Raw genomic sequence first — 25,254 nt, forward strand, 5'->3', positions numbered from 1 at the left:
CACACTAGTTAGAGTATTTGAACTAGCTTGATTATTAGGTTAAAGTTATGGATATGATAGTTAGTAATTATAGCTTTTAAAAAACTTGTTTAGAGTTAGACCTTAGTTCAAAAATAGTTCTTTCCAGGCAGTATACCTGCTCTAATTAACTGAACGGCTGAAAGCTTTGATTATAGACCCTCTAGAATAGCACCATTGTTCAGATTATGCTAATTATGCTTTAAAAATGACATGATTTATTCATATTCATATTAAAATCGAATGCTTTATCAATCTTTAATTGTCTAATGTGACATGTTTAATTAATAATTCAAATACCAAGTCCTAACAAATGGTCTAACCTGTGTCCACATTGTACGTTCAGTTTTGGTGACTCTAAATTATCTAAAATTAATATTGTTATTATTATCTTTTGTATCATGTTGTATTTTCTGCCTTTAATCTAATTGTAGTGGGTCTGATCACTCCTCTTCTACATACATTCTATTCTTCTGCATAGTAACCTTTAAAGCCAGGTTGCTGAAATGTGTTTATTTTTCTGAAGTATTTTCCTGTATTTTCCTGAAACTTACATTACCCAACAAAGTATTCACCCTGCCTCTTAAATTATCATCTTTTCTTTTTCCCTACAGTCATTACGGCTCACTCATGACTTCTAGTCCAGAATAGTTTTTATAGGTACTGTATCATTAAGTTTTATTTATTTTATTGTTTTCAATTAAATTTCTCTTTTAATTTGATTAAACATTATTGACTCATCATTATTTTACAGGCATTAGTTAGGTCTTTTATTTTAACTTTTTAACATTTGTAGTGCAAATGATTTTTAGAAAATGAAGTCTTCTATTTTATTAGGCAGTCATCCATTGAACATAGGGTCAGTGGTTTGACTCCTGATCCCTACTTGCTACATGCCAGAGTATCTTTGAGCAAGACACAGCCAGGTTGCTTCTGGTGCTTTAGTTGAGCACCGGCATGTCAGCCATTGTCATCGGTGTGTGCGAATAGATGTAGGAGAAGCAACATTGTGAAGCATTACATAAGCAGAACATTTAACCATTTAAGGCTGAATTGCATTCAATCTAAAGAATAGTGTGTTAGTAATTGTTTTGCTGGTGTTGTTTGACTATGGAATGCGCTTAATTAGCTTTAGATTTATGTGATAAGTGATAAATTTACTGTAAATACATTGATGTATAAATAAACACATGAAAACACAAATCTGACATGCACATGACACATACATTTGTTTGCATATTAACATGCAGAGACATATGTGCTCCGCCTGTTGTGTGGATAACATGGCAACACAGTACCTTACGGTCTCTTTGTAAATGGGTGGGATATTTTCTCTGATGGAAGGGGGGAGGGGTTATTTTCTAAGTGAATCAGCTTATAAGAACGGGTTGTCCCTCCCACCCTCCTACGAAACCCCCTCATTTCACAACTAGAGCTTCCTTCACAGTGCTGGTACCATGATGTTGATGGGAAAAACTGGCAGATGGTGAAACACTTTCTTGGGGCATTTTAGGCACTGTGTCAGTTTTTTTGCCATAAATGCTTTCTGTGTTTTTAACAGAAATCAGATACACTTTTAGCTTAAATGAATGTGCTTATTTTTGTATCTATGCTTATACAGCTTGCAATTCTGCAGCCACTGCTTGTGCTCATGACCAAGAGAAGAAGCCAAAGAAGCTCACGCTAAGCTTATTAATGTCTCCTGGTCGCTCTCCAGCATGGGTTTGCTTGTTGCCATAGCAACCAGGGCCTAGATAACGTTCACTTGGTGAGGCGTGTAGATGTAGAATAAATATAAACATCACCCTGTAACCCTGGCCAATGCTTTACATGGAAAACAACCCATTGAACTCTTTGTTGTTGCCGTACAATTAATTGTGCATAATTAAAAAGGAATACATCAGGTCTCTGGGTCATATTATACAGTACATTTATTATTTGCATTCATATGATATACTCCTGAGTCAGTTGTACCTCACAATCTGGATTTCCCAACTGAACGAGAAGACACACACACACACACACACACACACACACACACACACAGACAGATTCCAGTGCTCATCATCCAGTGCCTGCAGAAATCAACAGGCGAAAGTGCTCTGTCTTAAGTGCTGATGTGTGTTCGCGCCCAGTCAAGCTGAGGGAAATAAAAAGATACTGAATGATTAAGGAGGTCAAGTTTTACAGCTCCAATGAGGGAGGCAGGGAAAGAGGCTTTTGCAGTCATTGACTACCATGGAAACAGGATGAGCTGCTGCTTTCATACAGACCATGAGATCTATAATAGGTTAGTGTTTTTCTTTTCAGTTGTCATATAACCTATTCTCGAAACGAAATGTATTCTCAAAATGAAAAAAAAAAAAGTTTTATTTGGTATGACCACATCAATACTGGTTATGTGTAGCTACAGTAATGGGGTATTTAAGCGGTGAAGATCATATCATTACAGCATTGTCCCAGTACTATTGAAAACCCAGTGTCTTAGAAGCCAGGCAGTCAGCCAGGAACACAAATCATCCTGTCATTCGTTTATCACTATAGCTTCACAGCTCAGTTATACTGCACACTGAGCATGGAGTGCTTGGAGAGCTAGGGCCAATAAAGTAAGCTCAGTCTAAGTGAATCTAAGTAGCTGTGGCACCAGAAAAACCTGACTGTTCCTCACTAGAAATAAACACACGAAAAAAAGGAGACGGTATAGTTTGTAGATAGTGATAGATGTTTACTCTAATAAACATGCATATTTTATAGCTGCAATTGTGGTGGGATTTTAGAAATGAAGAAATGCTAAAGTAGATGAGTTGAAATCTGGATCAGTATTTAATAAAAGGATATGTTGTTAGGGCAGGACAGACGTTTGCCAGTCAGTCAAAAACTCAATGTTGAGAATTTAGTTCTTCAGCTACAAATTTTTAAAATAGCAAAGCAAATGATTGAAAGGTAATTGAACATTAATTGTATGTCCTTGCTTAAATTAGGGAGCTCTTGTCGCACCCCCTAAACAAAACAAACAAACAAAAAATGCCAGACAAGATGTACTAATCCCCTGTAACTCAAATTAAAAAAACAGATGTGTCTTACAGGTCAGAAAGGTCTGCCGTCATAAGCGTGTGCATCTACACTGAAAGGACACAGCACAAAGAGCACAATGTATGCAGCTTTACTACTGGCATACTGAAATCTGGAGTCAAATTAAATTACTAAATGAACAAGCCTAAAAACCAACGGGCAGGGTTATTAGGCCCCCACGATGCTTATGATTAAGCAGGGTCAAAGCGCCATGAACAATTACATTTATGTATGCAAACCACAAGTAGGACAATACATTCTTCCATCCCAACATTGTTTATAAGCTTTTCAAATCCCTTTATAGCCAGTGACAGCAGAGACATTGCTTTACATTCAGTATCACAAGCATGGAATTTAGTTTATAACCACAACCGCAACGATTGTTGAGCTTATTTTGCTGCTTGAGATGCCACAGGGTAATAATAAAGACACATTTATGTTACCAAGGGCAGAGTTTACTGACATGTTCAAAGAAAACTGTAAAACATTTTTAGCCTTAGCACAACACTTTTGAGAAGCCAAACAAAAGATCAGTCTATAGTCCTGATGCATTAAGACTGGGTTATTATCTTCTTTTTTGTGGTTTTACCCATACAGCTGTGGATTTTAGCCTCAACATTGAGTACAGGTCCGCTTATGACAAATGCTGCCACCTACTGGTGCAAAAATACATGGCACAAAGATGATGGCAGAGACACTACACCATTACAATGGCCCAAACAAACACTGCCTTATAAAACTCTAGTAGATACTTCTGTGGAACTGTTTAAAATAGGCTATCCTTGAATTATTTTAGAAAAATTTAAAAAGAAAAACATAAATGTAATAGAATGAGCACAGCTGACAGACCTCCGGTTTCTTTAATAGTTAACCAGGGAGTGTTTCACAGGCTGGCGCACCTTAATCTCCTTAAAGGTAACAGTAGCTTCTGTCCATGTCGGTGGGGAGCACAACTCTAAAAAAAAAACAAACATTGTAGTTATGTCCAAATATTCTGTGTATAAGGGTGGTTGGTGCTAAGAGATAAAGTAGCAAAGAACCTTAAATGTGTTTAATTAAACAAATCACCATTTCAACAGGCAAACACATGCACTGCAGCTTCAATACAACATGCAAATGGCAACCTACATTTGAGGAGAGTAAAATGTTGTAAATATAATCCAAATTTATCGCCATTACTGAATTTATAATATAACTATACCCATTTGATATATACATTTTACCATGTATGTTAACCACAATGGGTGTTATAAACTTCAATTCTATTAAAATAAGAACATTCTGGCAACAGAAACACTGCACTTGATATCTGAAGCGCTTCAAAGGAAGCAATCAAGCCTCCGTGCTTCCACCTCTTCCACCTGAAATACAGGACGAAGAGTGGATCCTCCAGACAGAATAAAATGGCAGTAAGCTACTCTGAGTCGGTGTTATCTGCTGATCACCCATGAGACAGAATATAAGATTTAACACTTACTTGATGTTGTTCCTCCAGGTGAAGGGCTGTTAAACCATACATTATCCTTGCTGGGTGGCATAAGTTGTTTTGCTGCTAGCTGACCCAGGTTATGCTTCACTTTAAAACGCCCTGTCACCAAAGCAAGACATTGTCAAAGTCCTTGCAGTGCTGCTTCATGCAGTCCTTGCATACATAGTGACCTATTATTCTCAATTGAATATGTCCGTTAGGTATTTATCTGCCTGTATTTGTGTCTACACCCATCAGTGTGACTCTGTGTCAGACCACAGGGGGTAAAAACTACAGAAAAATATACTATTTGCCACCAGAAAACTAAGTGACCCACCAGGGTGGAGGGTCTTCTCTGCTGCTTTGTGCTTCAGGTGCCTGCGGAGAATGGCTTCTGTCTTCATCTGGTTTGTGCTGATGTCGGGCTCAGCCACGATCTCGGTTCTTGTTAGATTGTTCTTGATGGCTTTGGAGGCTGTGGAGCGGGCCAATGACGGAAGAAGCCTCTGGTACTCCTGGTCGGTGAAGTCTGACGTTGGGCCTTTAACATCCCTGATGCTAAGGGGGGATTATTTACAGAAATCTGTTATATTTTTATCTGTTTTTAATATGTACTGAACAGTGTTTGCTGTTTTAATCACAAAGGTCACAAATTGTAATAAATAATTTAGACTCAGTTATGGTCATGTTGTTGCAACTTAAAAATGTATATTGAGTAATGTACCAATATCAAATTGTTATAACTATACAAAACTAAATAGACTAAATAACTAAGCAGATTATTGGTAGCTGGTAATGTTTAGTAAGTCCAATTTGTTTTTGCTGTACACTGAGGACATTTGGGTTTGAGATGGATATCAAAAGTTCAGAATTTTTTCCTTTCTTTTAAATAATAAAAGAAAGCACAATTTTTAAATACCCTGTTTGCAGTAACTGCATCAGGCCTGTGTCTCTGACACTTTCCAGTTTTCCTTTTTTTTTTTGTTATTTGTTTCTGATGCGTTCTCCCTTTAATCTCGTCTTCAGCAGGTGAAATGCATGTTCAGTTGGGATAAGATGCAGCATGTTTTATGGATGAGCGTTTGACTGCATTATTAAGTTCCTCCCATGGTTTCTATGCATTTACAAAGGCAGTAGCTTTGCCATTGTAATTCTTTTGGACGAGACTGTATAATGAATATGTTCTATACTGCATTTATCTGTTGCCCTGCCCCAAATCAACTCTCACCGCCGTTTAGTTAAAATTGTATAAACATCATGGACCAACAGCTCAGCAGCTCCTGGTTTGCAGTGAATGGTTCCATCAATGACCTCCTTCATCAATCGCTGATTCTGTTTCTGTAAAGACTGGGACAATAAACAGATTCTATAACAAACTCAAAATACGAACTCCCTGTTTCACACTAAAGGTATTTTTTTTTTTTATACTGATTCAGTTGTCTGTACATATGTGTAAAGGGAAAACTGAAGAGAGTTACATTTTTCACCTTGAAATGTGATAAAGCCACGTGCTAACTGACCTGAAGAAAGAAACAGTTGTTCTCCTTTTTTTTTTTTTTTTTTCCATTTTTAAAACGTTTTTCCTCCTCTTACCCGCTCTATCCGGCTCCAGTTTTTCTGCTTGGCAGTAAGTGATGTTCCTTTGTCATATAAATGCATTGGAAAGTCGTGGGGGTAATAATGAGCAAATATTTCCGCCACTAGAAAACCATTGGAAAAATCTCTGAGGGGGGAGAAAGCGAGGATATAATTAGTTTAGTTACAGCACATGTACCAGTGAAATTTACTATAACTATTGGTTTTTAACACCACTAATGGAGGCTCCGTTACATATTTGCTTTTTTAACAAGTGTTTTTTTCTTCTCTCATTTAGACACTGATGAGCTAACATGTTGTTTTACCAACACTCATACTGTCCCGTTAGCTTGAACCGATGCTAACCGAGTTTGTCAGACGTTAAATTTCAAAACAAAACCTTCTGTTTATCCCATGTTTGCAGCTTGATTCATACCGACCTAACACTGACATTTTACCAGACTTTGCTGGACGTGTTTGCCGTGTCATGTAATGAGACCCTGTCTGTAGTTACCTGCGGACATTCATCGGATAAAAGGACAAGTCCAGACTCTGCAGCCACTTAAGGACTTCTCTTGGTAATCCTGTCGTTTTGGGACACTGTGCGTAATACATACTGTGCAGGTGGAATATACAAAGCTATGACTTCTTTTTTTACCGCTGTATAAGAAGCAGCTGACTTGATAAAATAATGCACAGCGTGTGGTTGATTAACAACTCGCTAGGGCTGCTCTTCCCGACGTACTGGACTTGTTTATATTTCCATGGCAACATTAGTCTTATTTGTCTTGGTTCTGTGGCAGCACATACATGGCAATGTGTCTTTACTGCCCTCTAGAGGACATAATAGAATTTACATTTACAATAAATGGGATTTATAGCACGTAAGCTAGAGGCCAAAGTCCTGCATGTTTTCCTTCTATCCCTGCACTACCCACTGTTGATTACCTGGATCAGGTGTGTTCAATCAATGAGAAGCTGGAAGATAGTGGTGGTGCAGGGATAGTTGGGATAACGCGTAGGACCGTGGCCTCCGAGGCCTGGAGTTTGCTGCCCCTTATGTCAGCAGTTCAGTATTTTTATGTGTATCTCCCGCTGTGGGGGCCCTAAAAAATATTTTACCAAAAAGTAAATGAATAATATGAAACATTTAAATTTATCAATATACACATTATAACTATGCAGTATTGAACACACATGCTGAAACTCAGTTGAGTATTTTTAAATTTTATTTCTGTTATAAGTGCTGTATTTATATACTTTTGTTTATATCTCAGGATTGTTATTTGATAGTGACTATTAACTCAGCAGTAGAAACTAATTTATATTCCATTTATATTTTCCATTTGGTTCTCGCAAATAAGGTCAACCCCCTCCTGTTGTTGGTACTTAGTAGTCCAAGCTTAAACTTGTCTCAAATATGTAAATATCCTACTGCACTTTTGGGTCAAAGAGAAGTTACACATAACCAAGTTTCAAAATATTTTTTTAATTATCTAGTAGTGCGCGATACATAATTTATCAAATGCAAATCTCCTTTATATATATTGTGCATTCAGGAGACACTATAATGTTAAATAAAGTGAATCACTCTTCACAGATGTGCAAGGGGTCTTCTGAACACTGCAAACTTAAATTGCAAAATCAATGGCATTGAGTCCAGGTAGGGGTATTCCTAGAAGCTTGTGTAAGCATGCTGTCTCACACTCGTCCAGGTCCACAAGTCCTCAAAGGGAATGCAGGCCCACTTAACACAGCTTGTTACTGTCACAGCTCTGTGACTAATTTCATTCAACTGCTTTTGCTGTATTGACTTGCAGTTGAAATAAAAGGTAGGAAGGATTCGTGGAGTTTAATGTGGTGAAAGTCTCATTAGACAGACTCTGGTTCTGCCTGTCATCATTGGTACTGTAGATAGTTCCTGAGCCTATTGGGAAGGGGGAGATGGGAAAGAAGATGGAGTCTGTCACGGCCAACGCAGCTTCTGATACACTGACGACACAGTTGGCTCAGTAGTCGTGGTGTAGCTGTTATGAAGAGAGAATTAAAAATTATTTAACATGGTTGTAGAAATATGTATAATGTATAAACTCTTTCCATTAACATGTGAGCTCAGACAGATTGTAGACCTTTTAACTGAAGCAATGCAATGACAGGAGTTAATTTAAAGTTCAAAGATTGCGTACAAACCAAATCAATTGGTACCTTCATAGAGCAGTAGAAAGCCCTCTGTTAAACTGCTGGCTGGAGCCACATCTACTGGCCTCTGAAACTCTGTGTTCCTGGCATTAATGTCTGCCCCAAAGTCCAGCAGCAGTTTCACTACTGCTGTGCAGTCTTTCTCTGCAGCTGCATGGAGGGGTGAATCCAGGGATTTGCCTTTCTGAACATTTGCACCTGTATGAGATACAATGTGATTATCCATTCTAGACACAGTCCAGTCAGAAAACATAGCTTCACTCTAAAAAACGTGTTGTATATTGCAATAGTTAGACTATGACTATATTATTTATATTTCTATGCTTTCCCTCACCTGCCCTTGTCTACCTACCAATTTCCATATGCTTCGCAGAAATGATTTTCTACAGCCCTGAGAAAATTGATGTAAACGTGTTACTTTCAATCAAAGGTAGAGAGCAATATGAGCATACTAATGGCCTGAAAATGTGAGCAGTCAGCTGTGGGCTAAATGTGCTTTTCTGTGCCGCTCAATACCCAAATTGAAACTGCAATGGGCTGTTTGTAATAGAGTGGGCAGTTTCAGTTTAGGTCGTTCATCAAGCACACAAGCATATGGTCAAACAAATGTTATGGTAAAGAACTTTATTTTACTCTCTTTTTAAGCTGTAGTCTGTGCACAGTAACTCTGTATCTTTGTTAATATGTTCATGCAGGATGTGAGCCTGTCTGTATGGAGATGTAAAGATCCACACTGAGCTGCAAGCTCACCTTCCCTCAGGAGTTTCCTGGCGCACTCCAGCTCTTGGCAGACACAGGCTGTATAGAGCGCTGTACCCAGGTGAGGAATGTCCATGTCCACATCTGCCCCCCAAGTCACCAGAGCCTCAACACAACCATAATGACCTGGAAGTAATGGAGCATGAAGCAGTAATCAGTAAGTGACAATGTAAGATAATTCTCCAAGCTGTCTACATGGGTCATTCTAGGATTTATTTCCCAAGCTGTTTTTTTGTGGTGCAGGATTGTTAGAAAGTGCTGCATACACAGCAAAAGAGAGAAATAGAAATTATTAGACCAAGCGTAAATTGCAGTTAATGAAGTTGAAATTATGTATTACTTAATGCAAATGCCACAACAGCATGAATTTATTGTCACAATGCTGACTATCAACAAATAACACATTAAAAATAGGATTGGTTATGAACTTATGTGTGAATGCTAACTACCACTGTACAGTTATACCTTTGCTGGTAGCCTCATGGATTGGTGAGGGACGGTATACAAGGCTCTGGGGTTTTGCTCCATTTTCCAAAAGAATTTCAGTGCATGCCACACTGCCCACTGTACAAGCGTTGAAGAGAGGGGTGACTCCATCAACTGTAGAAGCATTGACCTGTAGACACATTTTCTTTTCATTGTTATTTTTAGGCGTTGTTTAAATGTGCAAGTTGAGTAATAGCAACAGCCTGGGGGGGATCCGTTGAAAGGGAACAACAACTTAATAGGTCTACAGTGACTATAGATCGAGGGCACCGCATTGCTCATTTATTACACCTACCCAGATTTTCCCAGCCGAGGAAATTACATTTGACCTGTAGAGCTTAGGAACATTAAAGAGTCATAAGGCCAATCTGTGACTTACATTTGCTCCTGCATCAATGAGAGCTCTGGCACAAGCAACATGATCTCCAAGACAGGCCTCATGAAGGGGTGTCACATGGTCTATAGTCAGAACATTCACATTGTGACCCTGGAAACAAAATCAGTACAAACATCTAGTGGTATTAACCGATAAATGACCTTTGTCAACCTCTGTTGGTCAAAACAAGGAATTGCAAGAACGTGAGTACAGCTTATCTCTCTTTATAAAACAGACCCATCCTTTTTAGTTATGGTTGTCAGTGACTGTCAAACTAACTGTGCAGTCCCATTTCAACAATAGAGATTAATAAGCTTGCTAATTAAAGTGCTTATCCAAATAGAGGTCAGTTAAAAAGCTAATGAATCACCGTGTAAAATACCCTAATGATATCATTGTTTTGTCATAGGCTTGTCTGAGCCAGACATCGTGGGCTTTGTAGCTGCAATAACTTTTTGTCTTTAAGCACAGTCCTCTACACAGCATGTAAGCAGCGGAACATACAGCTTTTCAGAAAATGTTGTATTTTTGGTGTTAAGTGACATCGAATATATGTAATATTTTACTGTAAGTCATGGCATATTAGGCATATGCAGACAGCTTGTCAACTGACATTTGCATATACCACAATGTTAATTATTTTACCAGATTTTGACTGTTTATATTTTATGTTATAGCTGACATTTCTGGCAATTTGCAACATATAAAATGGTACAATAATCTCTACTGTTACCATACCTGGTGTATATCACCAGCACTTCAAACAACCAATGACTGCAAATACATAGGTGACGTTTGGGTGCAAATAGTCAATAATTATGTATGGTCATGGCCATAAATATCAGCACCCGTGCAATTCTGTCAGAAAATGCAACCCTCCTGTTCCGATTGCAAATGTTTTGGTATTTACATGCTTATTGTCTTTGCTTGCAATGGAACAACACAAAAAAAAACAGAGAAGAAATGTCAAATCTGATACAATTCAACACAGAACCCCAAAAAATGCACTGGACTAAATTATTGGCACCCATAACTTGATATTTGGCAGCTCCCCCTTTGAATAAAATAACTGAAATGAATCTCCTCCTGTATCCATGAGTGAGATTCTTACACGTCTCTACTGGAATGTTGTTGCAAACTGCTCCAGGTCATTCAGATTTGAAGGAAGCCTTCTCCCAACTGCCGTTTTGAGATCTCTCCACAGGTGTTCTATGGGATTCAGATCTGGACTCGTTGCTGACCAGTTCAGAACTCTCCAGCGCTTTCCTGAGGGCTTTTTGAAGTGTGCTTTGGGTCATTGTCCTGCTGGAGGACCCATGACCTCTGGTGGAGACGCAGCTTTCTGACACTGGCCACTAAGTTGCGCCCCAAAATATTAAGTTAAGGGTAGAAATAATTTTGTCCACTTTATTTAGGTTCTTTGTGAATTTTTATCAAGTTTGACATTTCTTCTCTGTTTTTTTGCACGTGAATACAAAAATATTTGCAATTGGAACAATTTTCTTGGGTTGCATTTTCTGACAGAAATGCAAGGGTGCCGATATTTTTGGCCATGACTGTATTGTGACTATGTATTTTGTGACTATTTGCACCCAAATGTGACCTATGTATAGGCAGTCATTGGTTGCTTTAAGTGCTGATGATATACACAAGGTATGGACCATTTCACAGTGTAGCATTTTTATATGTTGTAAATTGGAACCATTTTCTGAGAGAATTGCAAGGGTGCCGATATTTTGGCCACAACTGACGTGACATGACTACTATATTCTCAATAAAACGTGATATACACAAACTGTACATACTGTATCATATTGATGCCTTGCTCCGAGTAATCATGTTAACTTTATAGCAACTGCTTTACATCCAAACCTCTGTCTCTTTATCTGACCAGGAACCTACAGAGGTACTGAACCACATTTAATTTGCACAAGGGACAGTTACAACAGACCCCATGTTTACAGATGGCAGGATGCACATTACTCTCCCAGGGGATTGTGTTCTCTTCACCTGTAAAATAAGGGTCTTCAGGGCCAGGAGACGACCCTGACTGGCAGCATCATGAAGGGGTGAGCGATCTGCCCAGGACCCTGTGACAAAAATAAGAATTCAGTTTTTGCTTTTACTTACTTTTTATTTTTATTTTCCTGATGCCCTCATCCTCAGATATTCCAGTTATCCTGGAGTAACAATCGCTGAAACATACTGGTTGGAAATACTACTTGATTCTGACAGAACATATTAGAAAATAAGAATTAAGTGTTAGGCACAGTGGATACAGCTGTTTTATGTTATTATATAATTATATATTTCCACTAACTTTCAGAGCCTTTCATTTTTTGCACACTTTACTGTGTAGTAGATTTAATTTAAAGTGGACTGAATTGCCATTTTCCCCATCAGTGTACTCGCTGAACATCGCATTTACTCTTGGTAGATAAAGGGTGAAACATGGTGTGAAAGGGTAATACATAATACTACGAGGATGGAGAGTTAATATTTACGGTTGGGATTTCATTAAGCAGTTGTAATGGGTAATCAACAATGGAATTGCAGTAATTCCTTTATTGATTAACCAATAAACTAACTTTCAAATCAACATTAATCAACTCTCCATCCTGTAGCCTTCATCCTCCAAGAGTTAATGCAACATGCAGACCATTATAATGCAACTAACAGAGCTTGAAAAGATGTGTTAAACGCTGCACATTCACATTCCATTTACATAACAAATTAAGAGGATATTTGGAAATCGGCTGTGGCCATTTTGATTTGGCAAGTAAAACTTCAAATAAACACACCTGCGTCAATGTCCAGAATGACACCCGCTGCATTCCACACATTATCATTATTGTCCTTCTCCATTTCTAATAATATAATATTCAATGTAATGATTTCTATTAACTTCATGCTATTTTATTCATGCAGCCTTGACCGACATTCATTTGAAATAGCAGTAAAAAAGACATCGGAGAGACATCACACAGGTTTCTTAGAACAAGGAAGACCATATCTACAGGACCGTGACTAATACCCAAAGCTTGGCTGTTCAGTATTTCATGCAGTGGGTCCACTTTAAATTAAACATCCCTTTGAATGATAGCTACAGATTATGTTGTCGTCGTGTCTCTCCTCCCCCAGAATTTGCCTTCGAACCGCCTGTCCTTGAGAATGTGTTGTTTTGGTTGCTGTCTGACTGTGGAAGGGTGCACAGCATAGCTGGGAATGGAAACTAGGGCAGGATGGGGGTTGGGGAAGGGAAGGGAAGGGAAGGGGGGTATCATGACTATGTTCTATTAATACATGAGAGAAAAAGAGCTGCCAGCCTACAGCGTCTTCTTTTAATATTGAATGTACAGTTGAGGATTTATAAGTTGCTATTGAGCTAATGAAAGAAAAGTAGGATATCATTCTCATCTATGGTAGGAACTAATGTGAACACAATTATACTCACTGGATTAGCACTGCAATATTTACAGCTCATTTATAAACATGGGAATTGGGAAACATGGGTGGGTGGGTTTGTGAGTGAGTTGAAGTACTTTACCTTAGTTTTGTAGGCAACAATATTTCCTGTCTGACCTTCTGTACCCGGGGTCAAACAGGTTTCTTGCTGTATTGCGGTGGCATTTTACACCAGAATTTCCCTGACTGTACTAATATATATAGTCACACAGTTGTTCAAATCAAAGAAACAACCTTTGGAAGAAAATTTCTTAGAGGTTTTTATGGTTTTCTCACAGTACTCACTGTGTTGTTGACCATAATCATAGAACTCTGCTGATATCCTGGCAGCTTCTTTACGGTTCCCGCGGACAATGTAGAAGTATGTCAGCAAGTTAAGAGAAATCTTAACAAAGAGCTTAAAGCAGAACAGTGCCAAGATGCTGAGGTAAACATTGGACAACTGGGCCGCGAAGGGCTTGTTGGTGAGTTCCTCTGCTGCGTCTGACATTTCCTCTGGCACGTTACTGAAGAGCTTTGATTGTGATGAAGGCAGGATCAGATGCCACTCCAAAAAGCACGAGAGTAGCTGTCTTTTTTCCCCTAGTGTACTGACTGGTTTACTGGTCCTGACAAAGTATGGGCTGGAAAAAATGCTCTGCAGCTGCTACTGTGCCTGAGAGCCACTACTGCAATGTTATTGTACAATGTGTGTGGGCGTGGGGGTGTGTGGTCACAAGTTATACAAATATAAGTCCTACATCGTACCTATCACAGTAACAAATGTCACATAAGTGATTCATAGCTTTTCAATGCAGATGAATCCAATAAAAAGAAATATGGAATGTAATGTAAAAATTTAATTAGAAATATTTTAAATTACATTTTAACCCATCGTATTATTTCAGTTATCATTACTTTGGCTATCAAGGAATCATCCATAATGATGAGCTTTTTTTAAAAAAAAATTATTTCAATGACCCCTTTTTTTTAATCGAAATATTTGAAAAATGCAATTGGATTCTACATTTTTTTCAAGTTTAAATACAATGTTAAAAATGGCTTTAGACATTTGTTGTTACAACAAAATGCTGGCATCCTGCTGCATTTTAATGCATTTAAGTTTGAATGTTTTTTATTCTTCGTTGTAAATGTATCCACTTGTATTTTGCTTTTTAACCTTTTTAAATAGTTAATATTTGTTATCAGCTGTGCAGGTTTTTGGTTTTTCCTAGACATACTTAACTTTTACAATAGGGCTATAGATAGGAAAATCCAAACTTGACAGCAACTGTTCATATCTAATAAATCCAAATTTTTAAATATTCCGGGTTATGTTTAAAAAAAACCCCAAAAAAACGCCTCTTGATGCGCATGTGCGACAAATTAATTCTGCACCTTTTCCGCGAACATCAAAACCTATTTACTTCCCGTTTAAACCGCTGCATGTTTCCAACCGACACGCTTCTCCAAATGAGGTGTTGTCAGATGTTCCTCGGTGCCGCCATTGTTGGGACACTTGTCGCTCATCTGTGCGTGAGCCCGGCTGAGACGCGGATTAAGTTGAATGGCTCTGCAGTTGATTTCGATTTATTCCGAGCGCACTTTCACCGCACGTATGAAGTCAGCAGCGAGGAATCTCACCGTCGTCATCTCTATTTTCAGGTAAGAGACAGAGAAGGGAGGGAGACCGACAGACATGCAAAAACAACTTATCTGCTTTTGTTTTTTTTTGTTTTTGGTTTAATCTCTGTCCCTGCAACATGAATCTACAAACAGACGTCACCGCAGACCACGCCCACTCGCATAGGTGAAGGAAACGCATTTTATTTTGGTAGAAAAAGTTTATTATTATTATTATTATGTCAGTAAGTGTTAATGGAATAAGTACTCGAGGGATAATATAAACCTCTTACATTAGTGTACACTTACTAGTGTAATTTCATTTTATGCTACTTTATATATTTTTCATTTTGTAATTGGGTCTTGTACCATTTACTGCAATAAAATTAATATCAACTTTAATAACTATTTACCTTCATGTTAATAGTCTAAAAAAGGCACTAGTAACCTTTTTAGAATATAACATCATAACCTTATGAAACACATTTTTACATATTATAAGTGGTGGTAGAAGTTTGGTTTGTGTCCATGATTTGTCGGTGGTTCCAGTGACAAGACCATTTTCTTGAATTCACAATTAAAATATTAAGCAGGCTTAAAAATTGCAAAGCTTTCTAATGTTAAACAAAAAGCAAAATATGTAGTAAAAGAAGAATACACGTTTGTAATTTGTAGCTCTTTTTTTTTCCACCCATGCATTCCAAGTTTTTGATGCCTGGAGTTGCCCAAATTTCTCTGTTCCTCCAGTTGACTTTACTACACAATGTGTCATTTATGCGTTTGCAGGATGCTAAAAACAGACATGCATACCTGAACTCTGCAGAACCACAGTCTGCAAAGTATGGGATCAACCAGTTCTCTGACCTCTCACCGAAGGAATTCAGAGGTAGGATGGCATTTTGTCGCATTTTGTGAAATAAGATGGCAGAATTAGATTCACAGTGTGTCTTTTATTTATTCAAGCTGTAGATAAATGGCTTCTTCAGAAACTTTTCCTCTTATGAATTATATTAATTCATATCTGTAACCATTCACAATACTTGTTTCAAATGTTCATGAATATCTAATGTCCTGGATGGCTGGGCTGCCACCGTTGACATTGATCTTTATATGACTGTGACCGTATGTTTTATAAACAGATCTCTACCTACGAGCAAGAGCTTCCAGAGCTCCCCTCTTCTCTGGACGGAAGACGGAAGGTCTCCCAGTGAAATTTGATTGGAGGGACAAAGGAGTCGTGGCACCGGTCCAAAACCAGCAATCAGTAAGAAGTAGTTAAACACACGGATGATGGCTGTACTGTATTCTGACAAATATCCTTTAGGAACAGAGACACAGGTGGGATATATACAACCTAGAAATTCAAAAGTCCAAATGGTCATGTTGGTTTTAGAGTGTTTTTAGTTTTTGCTTTTTTTAGTTTTCTCTACAATACGCATAAAGTTTCATCTTTCCCTGATTATTTTTTCTCACAAAATGTCTAAACATACCCCTGTCCTTAAGGGGGAAGCCATAACCCACACAGAAGACAGGCATTACATTAACATTTTGCTCTCTTTAATTTAGGTAAGGATTAACACTACAGGTAGTGTGTGTATACATGAGCACACACACCTAGCAATCTGCTCTGCTGCAGTCTTTCTGTCCACATCTCTTTTGTCTGAATGAGTGTGTGGTGAGGTTAAGTTTCCACTACAGATAGATGAATAGACAAAATAAAGAGCCGTACCATGCACAAAGACACAACAGATCAAGTGTCTCCCAGATCATAAATTCCTCTTGATCTTGTACCCCCCCCAGTTTGATTCAACTTTGATAACGTAAGTGCATTTTGTTGCTTTTAAGGAGAGAGCAGATGGTCCTAATATTTTGTATACTCAGCACATAGTTATCTGTGGTCCAAGCAATAATGACCAATTTTTGTTTCAGTATTGATTTTAGACCATGGAACCATATTGAGCAAGAAGATATTGGATTTCTACACAGACAGCTCAGGTTTTCATCACTTGTATGGGAACTTATACTGAATAAATCAACTCAATGTAGTCTGATGCTGTGCAGAATTGGAGAATATTGCCTTTGCAAATGTAAGAGAAGGAAAATACACTCTTTTAAATATTTATTTATTTTTATTTAAACAAAGACAACAAAATCAATAATATCTTTCAGATTTGAGGCAAAAGACCAACTTCCGGTTTCGAGCTACATCAAATGGTCCTCTGCCTTAAAATTTAAGTATATTAACTAAAGCTCAAATTGATGATTTTCCCCAAGGCTCAGTATAGCTGAGGGGTTTGTGTCAGTAGAGGGCAGCAGAAAACAATTAGTCACAGGTCAGTCAGCTTGACTGCAGTTGATTCATAAACAAGTATGTCTACATGTACTGTAGATCCCTGATCACATGACCTTTACAAAAAGCAAGTTTTAAGTCCCAGTCCTATCAAATCCAAATCATCAGCATTTTGCAACACATCTTTAAAGTTTAGTCAGTTTAGTTTCAGTGTGTAAAAATGATATGGCCAGAACATGTGGGTTTGAAAAAGACCAGTATTCAGTGGAAAATTATTTACCGTGCTGAAGGTAAAGTGTCCTTAACCAAACATGAAATTCTCGGTAGGTAGAGATAAGCAAAACAGGAATTTCCCCTCAGGCCAGTGCTTGATGTTTTAGTCTTTCTTCATTGTTGAGTAACTCTCATTAACAGAATTTTACCTTTGCAGTGTGGGAGCTGTTGGGCATTCAGTGTGGTTGGTTCCGTGCAGTCAGTCCATGCTATACAAAGCTCTAAGCTGGAGCAACTAAGTGTTCAGCAGGTTGTGGACTGCTCCTTTAAAAACTACGGCTGCAATGGAGGCTCCCCACTCTGGGCTCTGAGTTGGTTAAAACAGGTATATGTTGCTAACTGTACACTATACATATTTTGTAATTAAGGGGTCTTGTAATAGACTCTACAAAGGTAAATGAACCTTAGCTCAATGAACTTCACATTCATAGGAGATAATCTCCTGAACAAAAGCTTAAGACCAGGAGAAAAAGTATTCAAGTATTCTCAGTTCGCACTGGCGGTTTGTAACCCGTTTGTAAGTTGTGCTTCAAAATGCCAAAAGATGAAACAGGAGCTGGAGACATAAAATAGAGAGTAGGAAACTATAGGAAACTGCATTTAAACTGAAACAGGCTGTTCATCAGCTGATCAAAACTTTAAGACTGCGCAGAAATCTGGCTTCCATGTCATTTTCATTCAGGCATTCACACTGTCATGACCTCCTGATGCCAAAGACAAATAGGCTTTCTGTCTTGGAACGTGGCAGGATTGTTGAACTGCACAAGCAAGGCTTTTTGCAACGCTCCATCGCTGCTGAGGTTGGACAGAGTTTGAAAGTCATTTTAAATTTCTTAAAAAATCTGAGGGCTATACGACTAAAAAGTCAAGTGCTAGACCCCCAAACATTTTCACCAGCATTGAGCTGAAGGATCCGACACGCTGTCCATGAAGACAAAGGCCAATCCTCGACTCAAATTAAGGACATGACTGATGCTTCCTGCAGCCCAATAACCGTAAGACAGCTTCTGCAAAAGAAGGGCGTGAAGAACAAAAACCGTCTTCAGAGGCTACAGCTCCTCCCATGCTACAAACTTGCCCATTTGGACTTTGCAAGGGAGCACTAAACATGGGACATGGAAATGGGGAAAATGGAGCTTCAGGTTGTGCAGGGGCATCACATGGCAGCTGGCTATGTGAAGATGTTGCAGTGGGCATCCCTCATCTGTGCGTGATGACTGGGTCTTTCAACAGGACAACACTGCAATTCACAACGCCCGCCGGACAAACGACTTCTTCCAGGAGACTAACATCACTCTTTCGGACCATCCTTCATGTTCCACAGATCTAAATCCCAATGAGAACACTAGGGGACGAATGGCAAGCCAGACATGCCAGAATGAATGTTTGAAGTGATCGCCAAGAAGGGGGGAGCTACTCACTACTCAGTCATGTGTTTTGGGTTTTTTGGGGGGCTATGGTCTAAAACCTTTGATCAGCTGATGAACAGCCTGTTTCAGTTTGAATGCAGTTTCCAGTTAATTGCCTACTCTCTATTTTTGTGTTTCTTCCTCCTATTTCTTCTTTTGGGATTTTGAGGCACTAATTACAAACTGGTTATGATCCACCAGCACGAAAACCGAATGCATGTATATTTCTACCGATTTTGTTTAGGAGTGTATAGGAATATTTTTGACACAAGACACCTCACTGTTCCAAATACAACAAACTTGTAGGCATTTTATGTGCCTGTGTATGGAAAATAACACTTGGGAAGATATAGTCCTGCTGTTTTACACTTTGGCTTTTTAGGAATAACAGTGCATGTTACAGATTTGGTAGTGCAAGTAAAGAAAAATAAGTTTAATTAGTTTTCTTCTAAGACAGACATTAGAATTAAAAACCTCTGTTGTACCAGCATCTTTCATTTACACGATGAATGGATATTTTGTATCCCTATAACACACTCACAGAAACTATTTTCTTTTTAGACCAGGATGGAATTGGTGCCTCAGTCGGATTATCCGTACAAGGCCAAGACAGGAATTTGCCATTTTTTCTCCCAGTCACATGGTGGTGTTGCTGTGAAGAACTTTACTGCACATGACTTTGGGTAAAAGATGCCTCATTGCAAGCTTTGTATGAGCAATAAAGACTAAAAATTAACACTGTTTAAGCAACCAGGAATTTTAATGGGATTTCCAAGTACCAAGGATGGGGTGTCGTTTTTTTTTTAGAGACATACCAGAGTGTGTGTTTGTTTTCAGGACGTGGTGTTTCTTGACTCTAGGCATTTCATTTTTGAGTTAAAGGGTTTCTTAAGTTAAAAAATAAACTATTAAAGATAAAATCAGTATAAAAAAGTAAATTTTGACCTGATTCAGAAAGGTCAGAGAGCTCTGTCAGGGAGAACATAAGACGGCTAGCATTAGACGATTCTGAACAACGAAACCTCGGAGGATCATGGTGAAGTCTCAGTGTTCTGTTAAAGGGGCTCATAAACCACATTCTACTACTGCATAGTAAACATTGCATTAAAAAATAAGGATCCAACCTGGCTTGATTCAATATAATGTATTTTTGGCACAGACCTTGGCTTGATGACCCATCCGTGGTCTATATATCATGAGCCGGGCATAGAGGGGCATCCGAGCTTTGCCCACTGGGACTCATTTGGTAGAAGGACAGGATGAGTTGGCAGAGGGCCCCACAAAGATAATGAAGAAAATATCCTTTGTATGAATGGAAACATGTAGCTGATCAGACAGATGGGATGAATGAGGGGGTTCTATTCTATGATGCAGTAGTAGGTCATGTGACACGTGAATATAAGCGCTGTAATAATTTCAATATCTTGCATAACAAGTGCTGTGTGATGCATTTTCCACACCTCTGACTACAGTATAATTTACATGACACCACCTTAAATAACAGTCCAAGCATTCGTTTCCCCAAGTGAATGTTTTTGTTTTCCAGTGGTCAAGAGGAGGCGATGATGTACCAGCTGGTAGAGTGTGGTCCTTTAACTGCTGTCGTGAATGCTATCAGTTGGCAAGATTACCTGGGAGGAATCATCCAGCACCACTGCTCCAGCCACAGGTCTAACCATGCAGTGCTGGTCGTTGGATATGACACTACCGGTACATGCTTCCAGTACATAGACATGAGAAGGAATGTTAATTCAAGAAAAAAAATAAAAGTTAGAGTTTTCAAGCTAGCACCTGCCTTATTAGGTCAAGAAAGTATCACAACCCTGGGGGCTGTGAAAGTAATTTTAAGCTGCGCTAGGCGAGATTCTTCGGTGAAAATATGTCAGTCATAATCAGACTGAATCACAAATTGCTGCTGCAACTCTCTCCCACCTGAGTGTCTCATCCCACCTAATTAAGTTCTAAAACAAAAGATTGTAGAGAGCGCCAAAAAATAATTTAACAAGGGGTTCAATTTATGATTAAGTTAAAAATTAATTTTCTTTTAGCGAGGTGGTTTAGTGTTTCGAGAGAAAGTCAACGTGTCTTCGTTTTCTAATTAATTAATTTTTCTAACAGTGTTGTAATGGGCCTTCCTCAGTCTTGTTACACAACACCAGGCCACATTTCTAGAAAATCCTTGTAAGAGGTAGAAGCACATTAAAGACTTGCTCGTGTCTCCCCCCCAACATTTCTGCAGTTATGAGAACAAAAGGCAGGAGACAAATCTCAATGTTTTTGTACGATATAATGGGGTGTAGAGTTCACATCTTCTGCATTTTGGATTTTCACATTGTGTCCCGTTAGTGCCCTTTGGTTCACATTGATCAGACAGTAGCCAGAATGGTAAACATGAGTTTTGTGTGCAGTTGATGTAACGTACAAGATTTCTGAGTCTAAAGGTATTTTAGGTTTTATGAAAACTCTGCTTGAGTTGAAGGAAACTCTTCCCATCAGTTTTGTCAGACAGGACGGATGCTGCCGTTCAGCACAGATATTCGACTAGTCTCCGTCTCTGTGTGTGTCAGCCCTCACATGGACTTGGTGACCTGTCCAGGGTTCACCCTGCCATATGCCCAGTGACAGCTCTCCTATCTTTACTGTTATTGTTTTATGATCAGTGCTTATATGTTTAAATAAGCAGATATACATTCGTGTGTTTTATGCCTATTTCATTGTCTTCTGAATACGGTCTCTGTCAGATTATAGCTGAATATTTAGACCTTTGATTTAAGCCTCTTATCCTCCATACAAGAAATTCAAGTCAACAAAAGTCTTTTCTTTACCTTTCACTGTTGCTGCCTTATTATAAATCAGTATTAATGTCACATTATTTCACAATTTCTAGCACAATTGATTTAAAATGGTCCTGTTCATTATTTACTATTGCCGCTATATTTAAGAGGAAAAAAAAAAATCTGTTCTTTCGTGCACTTGCATCACATGAGAGGGAAACACTTCTCACAGCACTTCGCTTTGATATTTTCTCCTTGACTTAGATTATTGCTTACCTTGCACCTCACTTGTAAGTCCCTTTGGATAAAAGTGCCAAATGACTGAATGTAAATTTCCTTTGATGAGGCCTTTTCTATAGCCATCATGCTTGCATTGAACCCTGTGACCATACAGAGTTGATTGAACTGACTCTGATCAGCCTTTTTGGAACTGAACGTTCAGTTTCCTATCTCAGGGTTTTGTCAACCTACAGTTCAGGTTTACCTCAGAGATAGTTAAACCTGCTTCCTGAAATACCCCCCTGATACTTTAGATGGCTCCAGGTTTAGAGCAGTCAAGTCTTGTGTTAAAAGTTTGCGAAATGATAAAATGTATTAAAGATTCATGGCTAAATATTAGTGTGTTTTCATTTATTTTTCTGTTAAGACGTCCTGTAGTTCCCAGTCAGCAGTATTTGATATTTCTCATCATTTATTTCACACACACTTATGTTTTGTGGGTATTACACAAGGGTATGAGTGATTATATAACAGTTTAAAGAGTTTGCAGCTGCAGTGTATATATATATATATATATATATATATATATATATATATATACACACACACACACACACACACACACACACACACACACACCTTGAATGTGTCTTTATCCTGTAAATAATTTAATCATGAAATGGATGTTGTCTTTTTTAGGGGATATTCCACACTGGATTGTGCAGAACTCCTGGGGAACCACATGGGGGGATGGGGGTTATGTTTATATAAAAACTGGTGACAATGTTTGTGGTAAGTATCAGTTTTGCCCCTTGTCGTTCCTTGTTTACGTGTCCTCTCAGATGCAGTGTCTGTATGTTATTAATGCATCTTTTTTTTTTTTTTTTGTTTCCCAGGTATTGCAGATTCCGTGACAGCTGTTTTCCTTTGACAACACTGTGTATATTTTAGTGTGACTGTGTGTGTTCATATTTGCCAAAATTGAAATGAATCATCAGTTGCCTTCAATTCTTACTTTAAATAATTTATTGAAATGTCAACGTCTTTTATCACGGAAACAAAATAAATCACTTTATATACTGACAAATGTTGGATCATAACTGAGCAATTAACACACACACCACTATGAAACTGTATGAATAAGAATAGATAGACTGTATAAAATATGTATCTTATAAAATACACAGATACAAATTTACATGCACAATATAATAATCACAATCACTGTATAAATACATACAATTAATTGATAGAATATAGATACATGTCTGTAGAACACTATACAAAACACATCTATAACAACTACATTATCAACATTATATACAAAATTTAGTTAATGTTTTATAGCTTTACATTTATGTTGTGCAAAGTGTTCTATTTCAAATGTTGACATCGATTGTTTACACACAGATTTGCACCTAAGCTCCTTCATAACATTAGAGAGAATGCATTTGTAAAAGCTCATCTTTGGCACTAATTTGATCACTGCTCTCAACAATCCATTTGCCTTCAGGTAAGTTACAATAGATTTGCATAATTATAGTTAAACATCTAAGCTATTTTTTTTTTTTCCAAATCAAATTATGACCGGTCAGAGTGAAATTGTCTAATATGATGATTTAAATCATTCAGGGTTAAGCACAGATCCTGTAGCCGTATGTAACTAATTACAGTAGCTAACTAGTAATTATGTTTTACATCATGTTTTATGAGAATCCCACCACTGCTGAAACACCAGGATGAACATGTCTCTTCTTAATGTCAACACGTGTATATTATGATATAGACTGAAAACAGCTTCAAATTAATATTGAAGATGCTGAAAAACTGTATATTTATAGATGAGTAAGACTCTGATGGTCACGTATTCACTTGCACACCTGTCATTGAAACATTTCAATGACAGGTGTGAAAGTCATCTGCTGTGAGGTCTATTACAGAGACAGAAAGGAAGCCAGGACAGACAACTGAAACGCCCCTTAATCAGAGTCCTCACTGCTGCAGTATGAGCTGTCACAGCACTCGGCCGTGTAGAGGAACGTATGAACATTGGGATTCAGCTTTGGCACCCAGCTGCGAGGCACCAGGTATGTTGCCAGGTTGAACAGATCCACAAACACTTTGTAGCGGTCACTAAAGGAAAGGAAAGTCATTCAATGTTTATTAAGTCATAATTTTACAGGGAAATTGAGCATCTGACATGAGTGACTTCAGTAAGGACAACTTAAAATTCAACTGATTCTGGGAAAAAAAAAAAACTTGTTTCAGTTCCTTCAGAATGAACTTTAAATATAGTTTGTGCATGTTTGGAATAAATGGCCACATGACAGGTTAATTTAGAGGAAGCACAGAGGACAAAACTGAACTCTGAAGTGTTGAATGTACCTGCAGTGCTAAAGTGCTTGATCAGTAGGTTTCGGGTATATAGCATACAGTACCTGACAGTAGATCTCAAGTATTGGTATCCAGACGAGCCCCCAGTGCCAGCTTTGCTGCCAATCATACGATGCACCATGCATACGTGATTGTCTGAAACAAAAAGAAGCATCATCCATTGTGGTCAGACTGATGTTTTGGCTCAGCATGTTTTATTCGAGCCATAAATTGTTTAGACATAATTGAGACATGGGTCAGTAAAAATGTATTATCACTGAAATAGCTTGTTTGGTTAGATCAGAAGCCACAGAGGATGTCATGATCACACTGTGTCTGGGGTTACGAACTAACTTAAGTTGTACAGCCTCCATTGTTGGTGCAGCTCTGCCCTTGGGCAACATATTGCAGCATTTGTTTCCTATAAAGAAGAAATAAAGGTGCCTTCTTTTCGCATTTCTTTTCTGTTGTTTCACAGGTGCATAATGACGCTACAGTACTTACATCTCCATCTTGTCATGAGTGTGTCAATGTCCATGAGGGATGTGAGCAACTGGAAAGGAACCTGGAACCTCGGTTCCTCTCTAAAAGGTAAGAGAAGATCTATTTCACAGATGCTTGTGACACAAACGATGTGTAAAAAAACAAAACAATAGCAGTTGTGAAACAAGGCTCACTATCACTGGTTCAATACCCACAGTTCCCTGAAGATTGTAAACTCTGTTTCACATTAATTATGACTGTGATGTGACAAGTCAACAAAAAGCAAGTCTTAAATGAGTCATGTGACGTGTTATTACCACAGAGATCTTAAAAGCCTGGTTACCAACACTTATTTGTTAAAGCGATGAAGATGCTCTGATATGACTGATGTGTAACCACCACAGTTTAACAGC

At 38.3% G+C, this 25,254-nt stretch overlaps 4 protein-coding genes and 1 long non-coding RNA gene across 10 annotated transcripts in view; 2 read left to right on the forward strand and 3 right to left on the reverse strand.

Moving 5' to 3' along the window:
• Nucleotides 1–12,266, forward strand: part of LOC137133818 (uncharacterized) — a 66,180-nt gene extending 53,914 nt beyond the window's left edge. The window contains exons 4-5 of the long non-coding RNA XR_010915293.1: nt 9,028–9,248; nt 11,848–12,266. This is a non-coding gene — a long non-coding RNA (uncharacterized lncRNA). The remainder of the gene's footprint in view (nt 1–9,027; nt 9,249–11,847) is intronic.
• spata4 (spermatogenesis associated 4) lies at nt 1,552–6,882 on the reverse strand. Its single transcript, XM_067519627.1, has 6 exons — nt 6,648–6,882; nt 6,152–6,281; nt 5,787–5,905; nt 4,896–5,116; nt 4,568–4,678; nt 1,552–4,045 (listed from the first exon to the last, which is right to left on the reverse strand). The coding sequence occupies exons 1-6, from the start codon at nt 6,746–6,748 to the stop codon at nt 3,951–3,953; spliced, it is 777 nt and encodes a 258-aa protein (XP_067375728.1). The 5' UTR covers nt 6,749–6,882; the 3' UTR covers nt 1,552–3,950.
• asb5a (ankyrin repeat and SOCS box containing 5a) lies at nt 7,603–14,320 on the reverse strand. Of its 5 annotated transcripts, none has more exons than XM_067517775.1 (7): nt 13,704–14,320; nt 11,964–12,043; nt 9,957–10,064; nt 9,557–9,707; nt 9,083–9,217; nt 8,339–8,530; nt 7,603–8,160 (listed from the first exon to the last, which is right to left on the reverse strand). In XM_067517775.1, the coding sequence occupies exons 1-7, from the start codon at nt 13,906–13,908 to the stop codon at nt 8,033–8,035; spliced, it is 999 nt and encodes a 332-aa protein (XP_067373876.1). In that variant the 5' UTR covers nt 13,909–14,320; the 3' UTR covers nt 7,603–8,032. The 5 variants fall into 5 exon arrangements, with proteins under 5 accessions (XP_067373876.1, XP_067373875.1, XP_067373878.1 ...); XM_067517774.1 differs by lacking the exon at nt 13,704–14,320 and adding an exon at nt 13,061–13,697; XM_067517777.1 differs by lacking the exon at nt 13,704–14,320 and adding an exon at nt 12,755–13,003.
• Nucleotides 14,321–14,719: 399 nt separating this feature from the next.
• On the forward strand, nt 14,720–23,072 carry ctso (cathepsin O). Its single transcript, XM_067517773.1, has 8 exons — nt 14,720–15,062; nt 15,807–15,906; nt 16,160–16,284; nt 17,741–17,908; nt 19,554–19,675; nt 20,539–20,702; nt 22,685–22,777; nt 22,882–23,072. Exons 1-8 carry the CDS (start codon nt 14,766–14,768, stop codon nt 22,914–22,916), a joined length of 1,104 nt encoding a protein of 367 aa, XP_067373874.1. The 5' UTR covers nt 14,720–14,765; the 3' UTR covers nt 22,917–23,072.
• The window catches only part of tdo2a (tryptophan 2,3-dioxygenase a), a 4,976-nt gene continuing 2,715 nt past the window's right edge, over nt 22,994–25,254 (reverse strand). Inside the window, exons 10-13 of one of the 2 annotated variants that reach the window (XR_010915292.1) lie at nt 24,863–24,942; nt 24,713–24,779; nt 24,424–24,514; nt 24,079–24,118 (exon numbers count right to left, since the gene is read on the reverse strand). Coding sequence is in view for 1 of the 2 variants with exons in the window: in XM_067517772.1 (XP_067373873.1) it covers nt 23,965–24,118; nt 24,424–24,514; nt 24,863–24,942 (325 nt within the window). In the remaining variant the exon portion in view is untranslated. Of the gene's footprint in view, nt 24,119–24,423; nt 24,515–24,712; nt 24,780–24,862; nt 24,943–25,254 lie in introns of both variants that reach the window. The other variant, XM_067517772.1, reaches the window with a different exon arrangement.

Source organism: Channa argus, chromosome 10 (genome assembly GCF_033026475.1).
Source record: "Channa argus isolate prfri chromosome 10, Channa argus male v1.0, whole genome shotgun sequence".
In the NCBI taxonomy this organism is placed as follows: Eukaryota; Metazoa; Chordata; class Actinopteri; order Anabantiformes; family Channidae; genus Channa; species Channa argus.

What these genes read in the sequence shown, in the direction of transcription:
- ctso (XM_067517773.1), top strand. Translation starts at nt 14,766, where the DNA reads ATGCGCATGTGCGACAAATTAATTCTGCACCTTTTCCGCGAACATCAA. An exon ending in CTCACCGAAGGAATTCAGAG is followed by an intron (nt 15,907 to 16,159) that starts GTAGGATGGCAT and finishes TTTTATAAACAG; the next exon opens with ATCTCTACCTACGAGCAAGA. An exon ending in AACTGGTGACAATGTTTGTG is followed by an intron (nt 22,778 to 22,881) that starts GTAAGTATCAGT and finishes TTTGTTTCCCAG; the next exon opens with GTATTGCAGATTCCGTGACA.
- asb5a (XM_067517774.1), bottom strand. Translation starts at nt 13,370, where the DNA reads ATGAGAATGATATCCTACTTTTCTTTCATTAGCTCAATAGCAACTTAT. An exon ending in ACACGACGACAACATAATCT is followed by an intron (nt 12,044 to 13,060) that starts GTAGCTATCATT and finishes TTTTTGTCACAG; the next exon opens with GGTCCTGGGCAGATCGCTCA. An exon ending in CCATGAGGCTACCAGCAAAG is followed by an intron (nt 9,218 to 9,556) that starts GTATAACTGTAC and finishes CATTACTTCCAG; the next exon opens with GTCATTATGGTTGTGTTGAG.
- spata4 (XM_067519627.1), bottom strand. Translation starts at nt 6,748, where the DNA reads ATGTATTACGCACAGTGTCCCAAAACGACAGGATTACCAAGAGAAGTC. An exon ending in ACTGGAGCCGGATAGAGCGG is followed by an intron (nt 5,906 to 6,151) that starts GTAAGAGGAGGA and finishes TTATTGTCCCAG; the next exon opens with TCTTTACAGAAACAGAATCA. An exon ending in ACAATTTTAACTAAACGGCG is followed by an intron (nt 5,117 to 5,786) that starts GTGAGAGTTGAT and finishes ATCCCCCCTTAG; the next exon opens with CATCAGGGATGTTAAAGGCC.